This window comes from Hipposideros armiger, unplaced genomic scaffold (assembly GCF_001890085.2).
Source record: "Hipposideros armiger isolate ML-2016 unplaced genomic scaffold, ASM189008v1 scaffold_87, whole genome shotgun sequence".
Taxonomy (NCBI): domain Eukaryota; kingdom Metazoa; phylum Chordata; class Mammalia; order Chiroptera; family Hipposideridae; genus Hipposideros; species Hipposideros armiger.
Window position 1 is genome coordinate 1,333,038 of NW_017731437.1, and position 15,104 is coordinate 1,348,141.

The window sequence follows — 15,104 nt, forward strand, 5'->3', positions numbered from 1 at the left end:
GAGGGTCAGATGATCACCTAACTCCTCCCAGCTCAGGAACCAAAGGGCAGATGAGAAAAGAGGAGCTGCCACCAAGGCTTAGATCAGGTTCCTAGCAAGTGGGTTAAAAGTGTCATATACACACTAAGAGTGTGTTCCTGCTACAGTCTGTGTCCGGGCTAAAGTCCACCAGCCGCCAGCAATGCAATAACTTCATTTACAATGACACACTTATTCCTGAGCTAATTGCTTGTCTATTTAAGTGATAACTACCGTCCTCATTATGGCAGTTCAAAGACTAGGCTTCGAGCCTGACGGAGTCGAAGCAGACTACTCCTTACTGTTGTGGTTCTCACAGTGAACTGTTGGAAGCCTTAGATCTTTTTTATGCACCATGAGGTGTATATTTATGATATTGCTTAGTTGTATACTGTTATCTTTTATATTCCAAGATGAAATCTGTGCATGAAAAGAGGTCTGGCAGGTCCATTGGCTTCCTCTCTGGCTTCCCTGCCCCCTGGTCCTCCCTCCTCTCATCCATTCTAAAACCCTTCCCACAAAGCCACCTCTGAGAACCAAGGCCCTCCTTCCCAGAAGTCTTACTGCATGAACAATTTTCTGTACAACTCATTTGATACTTACATACAGGATATTATATTGCTTAGTTGTATACTGTTATCTATTCCAAGATGAAATCTGTCCCCCAGTCTTGAGAGGCAAAAGGCATATAAGGCTCTGGGGCCAAACAGAGCAGGGTTCAAAACCCAGCTCTTCTCTTACTGTCTATGTTGTGAAAGTTCCTCAACCTCTCTGGAGCCTCAGTTTCCTCATCTATAAATGAACATGAGAATAGCAGAGGGCTGTTCGAACATTCAGTCAGACGAGGCATATGAAACCCTAGCATAGCTCCTGGCACACAGCAGGTGCTCAATAAATGCTCATGTTTTTAAAAATTGGGAAAAAAATGTTATGAAGTGGTTGGGCTCCGAAAGATCATTTTTGAAGTCAGAGTTCCAGGATTTCAGAGCCAGGATATGCATTTGAGGCCCTGCCTTCATCGGACAGGTGATGGCACTGAGGCTGGTGCCCTGCTGGCTGGAGGCAGAGTCCAGATGTTTGGATCTCCTGAGATGTCATCTTTCCGTGCCCATTGGAACTCAAAATGCCAGAACACACCTCCACTGTCACGTGCACGGTGGCTGCTGAATGGCCAGAGGAAAGGTTAGCCAACCCCCTTTCCTTCTCCCCAAAGCACAGCCCACTTCACTGCACTAGAAGCGAATGTCACCCCTGAATGGCTCTCTGGCCCCTGGAGTGGGAGGGTGTATTTGTGAGTTACCATTAACTTTTCACTTATGTGTCATTTGCTAATTAGAGAGAGCTCATTGGCTTGGGGCCTGCGATCCAGAACTGATAATTCAGGAATTTTGCCAGCCAGTTGTTAAACTGTCAGCAGCTTGCAATTGACCTTGATGGGACTATTTACACCACAGAAACCATCAAATGCTCCAAATCAGGGCTCGCCCTCACTCCTCCAGTGCCAGTATATCAGCATAATCTTGGTCTTAGGCTTCTTTGAATCCCCCAGAAAGACTGGTTCTTCCCTCATAGCAAGTGCTCACTAAATAAAAGACTACTTAAATAGTATGAAGAAGAATCATTTTTGAGCAATGCCTCTATCCAAACGCTTTTGAATGCATCATCTCATTTAATCATTAAAACAATCTTTAGAGAGAAGTACTATAATTGTTGCCCTTTTCCAGATGGGGAACCTGAATTTCATTCAAAGAGGCATAGGGAGCAAGAAGTTGCTTGAAGTTCATCTGAGTCCAAAGCCCCAGGTTGTCTGTCCTACCAGCCTCCATGGGGGGGAACGGTCCTGGTGCCAGACCTGCTGGTCACCAAGCCAGCGGAGTGGTTCTGTCGGCAGTGCCCAGGGGACTTCTCTGTCCACCTCCACCTTCATCTTGCCTCTCTCCACGTTTACTCTGCTTTCCTTCTCCTGCCCACTTCCTTCTACCTTGTCTCCTTATCTGAACTAGGACCATTTCTCAACAAGTGCTTTGACCCTCCATCTTCTCTTATCTTTAAAAGTCCTGTGGGGCCTTAGACTTCTCTCCAAGAGCTCTGGCAGATGAATAATAAACACTTGGGTGACCCCCGCCGGTTTGTAACCACCTTCAGGCTAGACAGGCACCCTGCCTCCGGTCGCAGTCCCTTCTGATATGATGACTGGGCTCCTTCCACATTCTGGCCTGGGGGCTGCTCAGGTCTGGAAGCTCCCCAGGGGCAGGAGCCAGGGTTTGCTCTGCCTGCTCCGAGGACCCAGGGCATGCTGGGCATGGATGTCGCTGGTGACAGGCACGTGCTAGTGGTTTCCCGATTCTTGCGTACAAGCCAGTGTTCTCATTCTCAGTAAATACTTCCTTCCTCTTTATGGGGAGCACTGCCCTTCATTTATTAACAGCACCCAAGCTTGGTCCAAAGAACGGTGGTTTCCGAAACCTCAAGCAGCATCTCATCAGAAACTCCAGACCCCTCCAACATTTCTCTCAGTTCTGCTGAGCCCTAGTTGATTTAAATTCCCTCTTGGACTCTGAGACGTAGAGATAAGTGAGTGAACATAGGTTTGTCTTCAGTGGCCTGCAGGAGAGCAGCGTGGCAGATGTTTAGATGCTGCTAATATTCAGCGATACCCAGTTCTTCTCTACTTCTGGGTGTGCGGAGGATCTGTCTTGCTGAACCCCCAGAAGTTAGGACAGGCCACGTGATTCTTCTGGACAATAAACCGTGAACAGCAGTGTATTACTTCCTGGCTAAAGCATTTAACTGCCGGCTGGCATGTTCCAGATGGTGCAAAGGGTCAGATAGGAAACCGTTTAGGCTTTGTGGTCCATATTGCAACTTACTCAGCTCTGCTGTAGCATGAAAGCGGTCATAGACCAGACATAAACAAACAAGTGTAGCTGTGTCCCAATAAAACTTTATTTACAAAAAGAGGCGGTAGCCTGAGGGCTGTATTTTGCCAACTCAGAGCTATAAGACCGTGGAAGCTCCCACGGTTGGTATCATTATGTAACTGCCCAGAGGGCAGTTTTTCTTGAGAGTCACCAGATTGCAGCAAACTTTGTATGGGTGAGAAATAAGGATTGCATGTTACCTCAACATAGCTTAGTCTAACCTGATTAATCTGAGGAGTCTGCACCAACTTGAGAGAGCAAGAGCCATTTTTTGTGGATAAACAAAACGATACTAGCCGCCCTCCTCCCCACTGCCCAGAGCAGGTCCACTGCGATGCTTGCCTAGCCAAGCTTAGCATCTCCTCCACCCCACTGGCTCCCAAAAGATGCCCTGAATGAGTCGGACTGTAAAATTGCTTTCAAGGTATCTCTTGTAAACCAATTGCTTTGGTTTACACTGTTCCTTCTTTGAAAAATTCCCTTCCTCCTCCTTTCTATCTACCCAAATCTTTCCCAGCTTCAGTTCCCTCCTCCAAGGAGCTTTCCAGGACTATCTCCTTATAACTTATGATTGCTAGTTGGGATCAGAGTAACTGTCTGAGGTCATGGAAAAGAGAAAAAGGGAGCCAGCCCTCACTGCAAATGGTCCATATTGGTAAGGAGGCTCTGTTGAGCTCACCCAGCAAAGTCAGTGGACAGAGGGACTGAGCCAGGCAGAAAGGTGACTCATTTATGAAATGGAATCAATCTATCACACCCAAAATGCACTGTTTGGAGATACCCACATATAGGGTTATATGACAAAGAAAATCAAGGAAATGATTAATACCAATTTGAGGAGTATGAATGTCTCTGGGAGGAAAGAATATCGAGGTCTGACAATAACTTTGCAAACTTGTTGCAATGATATTACTAACCTTTTTTTTATATCAGAGGGATTATTTATTACGAATTTGCATCAATTGGACAAACAGTTAACCAAGTTTACTATTTGGAAGTGCTGAAAAAGTTAGATGATCTGAACTCTCGCCAACAATTCATGGCTCTTGCATCACAACACTGTCTGTGAGGGAGTTTTTAGCCAGTGAACAAATAACTGTATTAGAACACCCTCCCTACTCACCTGATCTGAACCCCAATGACTACTTTCTTTACTCAAAGATAAAGGAAATATTGAAAGGAAGACATTTTGATGACACTCAGGGCATCAAGGGTAATACGACGAAAGCTCTGATGGCCATTCCAGAAAAAGAGTTCCAAAATTGCTTTGAAGGGTGCACTAGGAGCTGGCATCAGTGCATAGCTTCCTAAGGGGAGTACTTCGAAGGTGACCGTAGTGATATTCAGCAATGAGGTATGTAGCACTTTTTCTAGGATGAGTTCGCAAATTTAATTGTCAGAACTCGATGTATTTAGGTCATGTGAAGGTTTTCAAAGGTACCAGTCTTGGACTTCTTAAGTTCTGTGTTGAGAATAGTGTTCATTATTCTTCAAACTGTACATAGGCTATACACAAGCTCTTGGTGCATGATATATTTCTAAAAAAAAAGGTGAGTCGGATGGGAAGGCTGCCTCAAACCTTGAAGTTAGCAGCTGCCACAGCAATTAGTCTTCTGTGTTTTGGACTCAAGGGTGGGGCTAGGAAGGCCCAGCCCAACGGGATCGATTACTATCCCACTGAGAGAAAGTAGCTGGGAACCAATGTCCAAACCAGCAATCAAGGACCCCTGAGAAGCAGGACCCTCCTTAGAAAGCCGTCTCTCTGTTCTGCCTTATTCTCCCCCTCAGGAAGGACCCAAACTCTGGTGTCCCTTGTAAAGGATTGTCGGAGACTCACCTACCATAAGACACACCTGGCAACTGGAGGCGGGGCCGCCTTATCACTGGGCGGGCAGGTATAGGACAGAGCGTACAGGCCACCGTGGCTGCTTCTGGAAAATGCCATTAACTGTGCTGGGAGTGGTGTGGTATGGCCTTTGTCCCTCGTGAGACAGGTGACATTGGTGAACAAGTAATCTGGTATAAACCAGCATGAACTCATCACCCCCCACCCCGCCCCCGGAACAGCTTTGACCTTCCTGTGACTTCCCACATCAGAGACAAGCTTTCTGCCTTTTCAGGACCACCAAGGGAGAAGATAAGGTGGATTCAGCGGGGTAGGCAGGGCTAGAAAGTAGGATGTGATAAATAAGGGCACAGCTCTGAGAGCCATCACTTGGCCCTGGGTTCAGATCTCAGCTCCACCCTGAGCTAGATGAGTGCCTTTGGGCAAGTGACTTAACTTCTCTGACCCCGCTTTTCTCATTTGTTCATCGCGGATGGGCACAGTCCCCACCTCACCGGGTTGTTGTATGAAGTAAGGCAATCCAAATAAAGAGTTTAGCAGAGTTGGGTTCGTTACATTCTCAATAGACATAAATCTCAATTATTACAGAGGACTGGAATTTGCGTGGAGTAGAAGTACTCCTGCCCTCAGCCCCCATTCTCTTTAAGGAAAAAGATGAGAAAAAACCCCGAATGTTTGAAAAGTGGCAAGTCTACCATGTCGTAGAAATAGCATAAATTTGCAATGAAAAGTAGTAACAAAAATAGGTTGCCTTAAGCAAACAAAGCTAGCGATAGCATTAGAAGTCTGAGAGAGAAGGGAGCCATCCATCCCACTTACCAACCAGTACGCGAGCCCCCACCACCCGGGCTGACCTTCAGGGAGCGTGTGGGTCCTGCCTAACCCAGCTGACCAGCGGGCCTTGGTGCTGTTTATCTTCACGTTTTCTGTTTATCTTGGCACTTGCCTTATTTCCCATTCTCCCTCATTCTCTCAATATCTTTTTGTTTCTCCTAACCTCCTTGTGCCTTAGTCTTGGCATCTTGAAGCAACAGTAGGAAAACTAGAAATAAGAATTCAAGGAAGGAGAGAAGGAGGAAGGGAGGAAAGGAAGGGAAGGAGGGGAGAAAAGAAATGGGCTCTTGGATCAACCAAACCTGATCTAATCCATCGAATCCCGCTGCTACCATAATAAATCAGGCAGGGGCTGTGTGACCTTGAGTAGGTTCCTCGCCCTCTCTGAGCCTTAGGCCTATGGGGAGTTCTAAGTCAGAGAAGCTGGGCAGGAGTGTACAAAGGTTCCCAGGGATCCTACACAGAGATCCTACATATGGTGGGTCTTCAATCCCTGCGAGCCCTCAAGTTCCCCTTCCGCTTGGTTGGATCCATTTGGGTTAAGGCGTAAGAGGTAGAAAGGAGGGAAAAGGGAATGGGAGTCGAATGCACTACAGAGGTGGAGGTTGGGGTTATCTATTCATCCCAGTTCCCTCAACAGCTCTTGTTTGGAAAGGGCCCCCTTGTGAGAACCACTGAGGTGACAACTGCAGCACTCAGGGAGGTAGTATGGTATAATGGTTAACAACAAGGTCTGGAACCAGACTGGGCTGATGCCTGACTCCACCACTTGTTACTGTGACCTAGGGTAAGCTCCTCCCCTCCTCTGCACCTTAACTGCCTCGCTTGTGAGATGGGCCTCTGTCGTGAGGATTGAAATGAGTGGCTCGACATTACACTCTCAAAGTTGCCTGGCTCACAGGAAGTGCCTGGTACATGGCAGCTGTTTGTTAGGGTCCATGGTGGCCTGTCTCAGCACCAACTCGGTGACTTACATTCACAACATCCTTGGTGTCTGGGCACTGAGGAAATATGGGCGAAGACTGTTTCTCATTTCAGTTGTTGCATCATGGCGGGTTCAGTAGGTAGCCTCGACCACTGATTTTGTGCCTTCTGAGGCTACTACTGTGTTTTATTTGTTATTAATGGGCATGTTTTTATTGCTCTGTTTTACATGCCGCACATTGTCCTCTCAGATTAAAATAATAATACCTTTAGTTAATAATACCTTGCAGTTGGGGAGTTGCTTTTATCCCAACAGCTCAAAGCCCTCTACAAACATGACCTCATTCATTCTCCCTGCGCTCCCAGGGAGGGGGCACTCCTACCTTAACCAGCCTGAGAAGGGAAAGCCCTAAACCCTATTCATCCCAACTAGATTCCCAGAAACCAAAGTATTGATTAAGCATTACTGCCTCACAACTACACATCACAGGCAAAACTCGATTGCTTTCCGGTCACTCAGCCTGGAGTGACCTGATGCCCACAAAAGATAACCAGGCCCTGAGTTCCTCTGGCTTGCAAGCCTTGTTCTCCATGCCTCTCCCAGGTGCCCAGAGTTGTGCCCTGCAAATGGTAAACATTAAATAAGCCTTCAAGGGCCGGCCGAGTGGCGCGATGGTTAAGAACTCGCTTGGGATGCCAGAGGGCCCCGGTTCGGATCCCACATATGAGGGCCAGTAACACTGCCCTCCACAGCTAAGATGCTGAACAACAGCTCAACCTGGAGCTGGGCTGCCTATGAGTCCCCGGTGACGGCGTGGGCTGCAGTCCCTGTGGCAATGGGTTGCCATAGGCTACCGTGAGCGGCCAGCAGCCAGCGTGAGCGGCCAGCAGCCAGCGTGAGTGGCCAGCAGCCGCAGTGAGCGGCCGTCCAGAAGCCGGCGACTGATCTGCCTCGCCAGAGAAGAGCGCAATGATGGTGCCAACTTGGGCCAGTGAAGCAACATCCTCCACAACTAGACTGAAGAACAAAACGACAGCAACTTGTCTATTCCCCTTTCCCCAATTCCCCAGCACTGTTCCCATCCCCCCAATTCCCCAATAAAAATCTTTAAAAAAAAAAAAAATAAGCCTTCAAGATAGACTGCGTCAATATCCAGGAGACAATCAGTTTGGCAATCTGGGCATTTTCGGGGCCTCGTCTTCCTTGAGAACTTCTTACTTAAGACCTAAGTGCTCCTGCGGCCTGAAATGCCTGTGCCCAGGTAGATCCTCCTACTCATGGTCCTGGCACGTTTGACACCTGCATATACTTGTGAAAACTGGAGCCCCACAATGACAGTACTTCCTTGTTCTGGGGCTGCCTGTGGCCCCAGCTCCCTGGCAATGTAAGCTGCTGGCTGCTCACTTTTGTTTTCACCTTGCAATTACTGGAAGGGAAGGGCTGCAGCTGTTCTTGACTCTCTAGCCACACTCCAGGTCTCAGCTCATGCACACTTTGGGGTGGCCAGAGCAATTACAGCAAGAAAAACAGGTCTCAGCAGGCAAAAAGCTGACTCCTGCTCCTTCAACACAAACAAACAAACACAAACAAACAAACAAAGACTAAGTGGGGATAAATGCATCATCGGGTCCAAGGCTGATTTTCATCAGTACATAAACATTGGGTGTAATTTTTTCCCTATTTATATTCTATTTTTTATATGGTCAAGTTTTCTGAGATGGAGAACTAAATCCACTTTAGGCAACCTCAAAATAGAACCATGGCTTGTTTTCTTCTTAGCCTCCTGTTCTGCAGACCCTTAACTAGTTAAAATATACTCTAATTGGTATTTCAGATCCAAAATTTACTAATTTTTTTCCAGAAACAGACATTCTAATAGTGAACCCCCAGCAATGTTTACCTTCCTAACCTCTCTGCCCCTTCCTCAGTCTGCTTAAACTCCTAGTCCTTTCTCCACCCCCACAATTCCCAAACACAGCCCTGAAGGTCAAATTCTATCCAGAAGGTAGAACTCAGGGCATATGAATTATGTTTTTAAATGGCTAGGGCTGAGAGCCGGTACCTGTATAACACTCATTATTTTTTTTTTAAATGATGGCAGAGATTAAAGATTCGGTTAGATCAATCAATTTAAGAAAAAAAAAATCCTGGGTTTAGGATATTAATGATCGGAAAAAAAATGATCACTTTTCCCCCTTATATTTAGTGTAGGTTAACATTGGTTTACATCTTCAAGAGAGCAAAATTTTTTGGTCTAAAAACGTAGGAAAAGACTGTTTGGCCCTTGAGGTGGGTAGTAACTAGAAGGAAGTATGAAAGGGGTACTTTATATTTCAATAAAAGGCTAAAAAAAAAAAGTGGATCTGCATGAAAGATTTAAAAAAATAAACAATCTTGAGACTTGAGCAGCTGCAAAGGCTCTGTCTGTTTTCTATTTTGATCATTCTGTTTCTTGAGATGACCACATCTTTCAGAGGAAATGAGTCAAAGCCACTCTGTCTTGCTTTTCCAGCTGAGCATGTTCAGTTTCAATGAAGTAATGAATGAACTTGGCCGCACCACCCCCAAGCCTACAACACCAAACAGAGGAGCCTCGGCCAATCAGCAGGCACTCAAGGTTTTCAAGTTGAGTTCAAACAGGCCCACGGGAGACCAATCAGAGCGCGCGGCTCCGCCCCAAAAGCTCAGCCGTGGCCAACCACGAGCCCGAACGAGCCAAAACACAGCGGCCGGCCAATGCCGGGGGGCCCCACGGCGCCGACCTCCTCCAATGGGCGCGGCCGGGCAAAAAGAGAAACAGTGCGGGCCCGCAGGCCGCAGGATTCGAACCGAACCTCCGCACCGAGCCGGGAGCCGACCGAGTGGCGCGGGCCAATCAGCGGCGGCGACTCGCGGCCCCCGAACGTTGGGACACGGCCCCGCCCCGCGCTGTTGTTTGTGTGTCGGCGGTCGCGGGAGCCGGACCACAACACTAGTCCCGCGGGCGGCGGGGCGGCGAGCGTCCGGAGGCCGCGGGCGGCGGCGAGCGCGATCCGAGGGCGGCAGGCCTCCCGCGGCCGCCGGGCCCGATAACGCGCCGATCGGAGCCATGTCGGTGAACATGGATGAGCTGCGGCACCAGGTCATGATCAACCAGTTTGTTCTGGCCGCGGGCTGCGCTGCCGACCAGGCGAAGCAGCTGCTGCAGGCAGCCCACTGGCAGTTCGAGGTGCGTGCGGGAGGCAGCGAGCGCGCGCGCCTGGCCGTCCCGGGTCCCCGGCACCGGGGCGGGGGTGCCGGCCGGGAAGCCCGACCGCGCGCCGCGCCGGCTGGAGGAGCTCTATTTATATCGCCCGTAAGGAGATCCGCGGCCGCGAGGTCTCGCCGGGCGCGGGGCCCGGGGGTTGGGGGCGGCGCAGAGGGCCCTGCCGCCGGTTACCCACGCGCGCGGCCGGCCCGCCGAGGGGTCGGGTCCAGCGGCCTGAGCCTTGCCCGCGGGGTAGGGCCTGCCGGCCGATGGGCTTCCTACCCCGGCCCCGTTAACCCACGCCCTGTCGCTGTGTTTGTCCGCAGACCGCCCTGAGCACGTTTTTTCAAGAAACCAACATTCCCAACAGCCACCATCACCCCCAGATGGTAAGTGCGGCCGACGCCGGCAGGCGGGAGGGCGGGCCTCGCCGGGGGCCGTAGCCCCCGGACGCCGAGGGCGCGGGGCTGGGGGCTGCTGTCAGCCGCGGGCGGTGACAGCCATGTTGCCGGGGAGCGCCGCGCCGCGATGTAAACAAAGAGCCAAAATGTCTTCCAGGAAAGAGCGGCTCCCGGGCCGGCTGGCTCACGCAACTTTGTGGTCCGGTCTCCTGGGCTGCTGTCTCTCGACCTAAAGCTTCGTACCCGGGGCCCTCTCCCCGGGGCAGGGGGTAGGAGGGAGGCGAGGGTGGCCAGAGGAGTCGCCGGGTGGCAAGGATTGGGGAGGGGGCTCGGGTGAGAACTAGCCGCCTGGGGAACTCGGAGCCCGAGTGAAGGAAGGGGATGGGAGCTGGGGTGTCCGTGTCTACCGGGAGCCCCCTCTTGCTGTTTAGACTGGCAGCCCCCCAGCCAAACGACCAAGCTCTACAGGGAACAGGAAAGGGATAAATAAATCCTCCCCGGCTCAGAGCTGGGCTTGACCAGAGAGGTATGGTCTCTTTCCTGTTTATGGGGAAAGGACGTATTCTGAACATGGAGGACATACAGATTTTGACAAGAAAATGCCAAGAGTTTGCGTTTAATCTCCGTATGTGAAGAGACTAAGTGCAGGAGACAGGAGTGGCTCGGGTCTGGATTTGCCGTCTTCGCCGCCGGCACCCGGGCCTGAGCCTTTGCCCTCCTGGCCATGGGGTAGCCTGCTTACCAGAAGCACAGGACATCCCTTTCACTTCCCAGGCTTGAAGGCCTTGCCCACCCCACCCCCCTAGTTACCTATTAGCCCTGCTGGGGGAGGAGAGCCTGGGCTCCACAGTAAGGAGTGTAAAACAGTATTCCCCCTGGAGATCTGTTGTGGCTTCTGGAGCGCATTTTTGGCATTTTTGACACTTGATGGCCTTGCCCATGGCTCCCCTTTCAGAGCTGCCGCCTCGTTGGAGGAGCTGCAAATGGTTCCTCTACTGTGTCTTGTCCTTGGCACCCTGTTTTCATCTAGTTGCAAAGGACAAATAGAGAGGGGTCTGTCTTGACCTTTTAACCAGCCTTTTCTTGGAATGCCTCATGCTGTCTATAAATCCCAAAACAACGCGTTAGAATATGATGGGAGAATTGTGTTGGTGCAGGGCTGTGGCCGCTGAGGCTGGGCTCTTCATAAACCCAAGTGGGATCGTCTCCAGGAGACCCTTCCCTGCACCTGACAATGGGAAAGCTGTGACCCCCACCTTGCACGGGAGGGCCTGCCTCCATCTCTCAAAAGGGCCTTGAGGTTTGTTCCAGCAGCTGTGGCCATTCGGAAAGGCTCAGGGCTTCCAACGCAGCCATTCTGTGGTGCTGTGACAAGGAGCCTTGCCAGAAAAAGCTGGGACTGGTGGTCCCTTTAGGTCCTGTTACTCCTGCTATGCAAATCCCAAGGGATTATAATCCTTTTGAAGCTTCCTTCCCTCAAGGCAGGTGGTGGGTTTTGTAACAGACCTTAGTGTATCCATCAGTGCACCAAGTATGGAGTACCTAATCGGCACAGTGGAGAACACCCTGCCTGCAAAGAAGTCAGTAGTTGTTTTTTTTTAGAGACAATAAATCAAAGAAAAAGTTAAAAACATCAGAGCCCAGTAATGGCATAGTAGCAATTCCGGAAGTGACCCAGGGTGTGAGTAATTGATAAATGGTTGTCCTGTAGATTACTGTACATTCACACAGTTGGGGGCATCTTCTCAGTTAAGGGGTTCCTGGATTGGATTGGGGTCAGGAAAGGGAGAAAGGTGCTATAGACTGGAAGCCATAGGACATTAGCAGCATGCAGTGGACACCGGATGTGCTTGAGAGCTGGAACGCTCCATCCGTAGTTGTTAGAAGCACAGAGCTGGAGGGGCCTTTAGCGCATCTGGCCCAAACCCCTGATTTTACAGAAACAGAAGGTCCAGAGAGGTGAAGGAACTTGTCCAAGTCCCACCAGCAGGCGGGCACAGGCCTGTTCCCTATCCAGGCTGTTTTCTGGAGCAGAGTGGCCGTTTCAGGAGACAGCCTATGCTGGCTTGGTGAACTGGGGAAGTTGGTCACGATGCTGTGATGCAACTGACTTCTACCCCCACCCCCCATTCATTGTTTCCTGCTGCCGAGAAGTCAGCCCTGGGGTTGGGGTGGGGGCGGGGAGTAGTGACGGGAGGAGGGAAATGGCCTGGGTGAGGCCAGGCCTACCGAGGGCTGTGGCTGTCCCCAGGAGACAAAGCGCAGAGCTTCCCAGCGGCTGATGCCGGCAGGCCCAGTTAGCAGGGTGGGGTGTTCCCCTTGCCCACTTCTGCCTGGGGTTTAACTGCAGAGCTGTGAAAGCTCCCTCTGCCAGGTGAAGAGCCCTAGAATCTTGCCCTACCCCCCCTCTTGCCTAGGGGAGGGGCCCGTGTTGCTAAAATTAGGAGAAATTCAAAGAAGGACTGCATGGCTTCCTGGGAAAGGGAGAAGCTGCCCGCCAGGCTGAGCTAGGTCAGATGGGCTTTGTGTAGGCCTGTTGCCTGCCGCCTCTTGGGCGGGCCCCTGGTGAGGTTTTCATGGATGGCACCCCCGACCTTCTCCCCATGCTGCAGGGTTGGGGTGGGGCTGCTGTCCCTGATGTTCCCAGGGAGAGCCCAGTCCCAGGGGCACCCCTCCTCAGCCTCTGCCCTTTCTGCCTTGGGTCCCTGCTCAGAAATAGCAGGATAGTGAGGAGTTTGGGGAGTCCCAGGGTACTGGCAGAAGACAGCAGATTGGATGTTTGTAGCTACCCCAAAAAGCGGGCTGAGAGGGCTGCATGACTAAGACACTCAACCAGCCTCTGGCCAAGAACAGCATGGGGGAGATGCTGGGGACACAGGAAACTGAAACACCTGGTTTATGTCCTCGGGGAGCCCAGGCATGAAGTTGTACTTGACTGTATAGAGGCTAAGAGCTTGGGCCTACAGACCTGGGAGCCTGGAAATTCCATCAGCTTGTACCCTAGCATCGTGGTGACAAGATACAGAGGCAGAAGCTCCTAGACAAGCTGGCTGTGTGTGAATGTGGAATAAGCCTAAACACTGAGAAAGTGTGGCTGCTCCAAGGTTGGCATAGGAGACAGACCCTGGATCTGGCCGCCCTCCTTGACCAACAACCTCGGAACATCTGAGGGCGGATCACGGAGAGAGCCAGCTGGTTTCTTACCCAGGGCGAGGCGCTGAGCACTGGTGTCCTGGGCTGCTCCCTGTCCTCATTTTAATCTGACACCCGGCTTCTGGTTGGAATTCTGACACTCCTCAGGGTGTCATTCCTAAGCATCATGAAACACTCTGGTTTTGATAAAAAAAAAATCGTCAGGTTTGTCCTTATATTTTGTTCTGACTGGCTCAGGACGAGAAAGGTGCTTTTGTCCTGTTGAAGCTGCCTGTGGACTGGGAAAGCCCGGGTGAGCCCCCCTGGAAGGTTCCCTGGGACCACAGAGCGTGGCTCAGAATCAGGGGGCCCAGCGGGCAGCCCTCCAGATACCTGTGTTCTCTCTCAGCAGATGTGCACCCCCAGCAACACACCAGCCACGCCGCCCAACTTCCCCGACGCCCTGGCCATGTTCTCCAAGCTTCGCGCCTCCGAGGGCCTACAGAGCAGCAATAGTCCCATGACGGCCGTAGCCTGCTCCCCTCCTGCAAACTTCAGCCCCTTCTGGGCCTCGTCGCCGCCCAGCCACCAGGCCGCCTGGATCCCACCGTCCTCCCCAACGGCCCACAGCTTCCACCACCTCCACCACCCACAGCCCACGTGGCCCCCCGGAGCACAGCAGGGGGGCACCCAGCAGAAAGCCATGGCTGCAGTGGACGGCCAGAGATGAGACTGGATGCTGCCAGGCGCTAGGCTGGAGCTGGGGGCAGTCCGGGGTTGTGGGGACACAGGAGGGCCGGGGTGGGGCGGGCGGGGGTTTCCTGAAGATCGCACTGGAAGATTTTATAAAAGAATTTTTGGGGGTGGGGGTACAGTAAACTTCCTGAGCCACTTGGGTCCTTCAGGAGTTTCTCTTCAGGCAAGTTTTTTCTCTTTTTAATATATAACTATAATATATATGAATATATAAATATAACTAATGTATGTGAGAATGGGGCTGGCTGGCCTGGGGTATTGGGGTCAGAGGGGAAGGCCCTGCGGTTAGCACCCCTTCCTCCGTTCCCATCCCAGGGCAGGTGCTTCAAAGCCAGGTGGCGAGATCTTGAAGGCACCAGGTGTCTGCTAGCCACCTCCTTGCAAAGGCCTCGCCTTCTGGAAGGGGGAGGAGAGGGCCCCACCTCCGCTCCACTCCCAAGTAGGGGCTACAGGAGGGGCTCTCGGAGGTGCCCAGTGGCCAAAGGTGTGGGAGCCTCTTTGCCATTACGAGGCATCCCCCCCCCCCAGTTGGTGGCCGGGGTCAGAGGCCCAGGCTCTGCGTGGGGTTTGCCTCCATGGCTTCCCTGCCTCCCACTGAGTCCTGGCCAAGTGGGCGGCCGAGTGGAGAGCTTGCCTTTGGATTGAGTTCCCAAATCAATCATCTCACCAGGGTGAAATTTTAATTTAAGAACTTAAAAAGAGACTTTTCTAACTTCCCTGGCTTGCGGTGCCTTTATTTGCCTTGGTAGGAAAAGCTCTCTCCTTGGGAGAAGGGCGGTGGGGGTATGGGGCCGGGCCCTGTTACCATGCAGCCGGGCTGAACTGTTCTGACCAGGGATAGGCGGACCAGGGGGCTGATAGGCTAGGCTGGATCCGGGGGTGGGGACGGAGAGGAAGGGCTGACTTGGGTACTGTGACCCTCTCTGACCCTCCTGTGTGGCCCTCCACAGGCAGCCCTCAGCGCTCAGCCCTGGAGCCACTGTCTTCATCTGCTGTAGGTGGGGGCGTGGGCAGGGCTGCCCTTTCCAGCTGGGTCCTGCTGGCA

General features: G+C 51.8%; 1 protein-coding gene across 2 annotated transcripts; it reads left to right on the forward strand.

The window, feature by feature from the left end:
- Positions 1-9,333: 9,333 nt before the first annotated feature.
- Positions 9,334-14,775, forward strand: UBALD2 (UBA like domain containing 2). Of its 2 annotated transcripts, none has more exons than XM_019644221.1 (3): positions 9,334-9,752; positions 10,097-10,159; positions 13,713-14,108. In XM_019644221.1, the coding sequence occupies exons 1-3, from the start codon at positions 9,633-9,635 to the stop codon at positions 14,031-14,033; spliced, it is 504 nt and encodes a 167-aa protein (XP_019499766.1). In that variant the 5' UTR covers positions 9,334-9,632; the 3' UTR covers positions 14,034-14,108. The 2 variants fall into 2 exon arrangements, with proteins under 2 accessions (XP_019499766.1, XP_019499767.1); XM_019644222.1 differs by having other exon boundaries at positions 9,336-9,752; positions 13,716-14,775.
- The last annotated feature ends 329 nt before the right edge of the window (positions 14,776-15,104 follow it).

Coding starts and splice junctions, on each gene's coding strand:
- UBALD2 (XM_019644221.1), top strand. CDS start 9,633: ATGTCGGTGAACATGGATGAGCTGCGGCACCAGGTCATGATCAACCAG. Junction 9,753..10,096: donor CAGCCCACTGGCAGTTCGAG/GTGCGTGCGGGA, acceptor GTTTGTCCGCAG/ACCGCCCTGAGCACGTTTTT. Junction 10,160..13,712: donor GCCACCATCACCCCCAGATG/GTAAGTGCGGCC, acceptor GTTCTCTCTCAG/CAGATGTGCACCCCCAGCAA.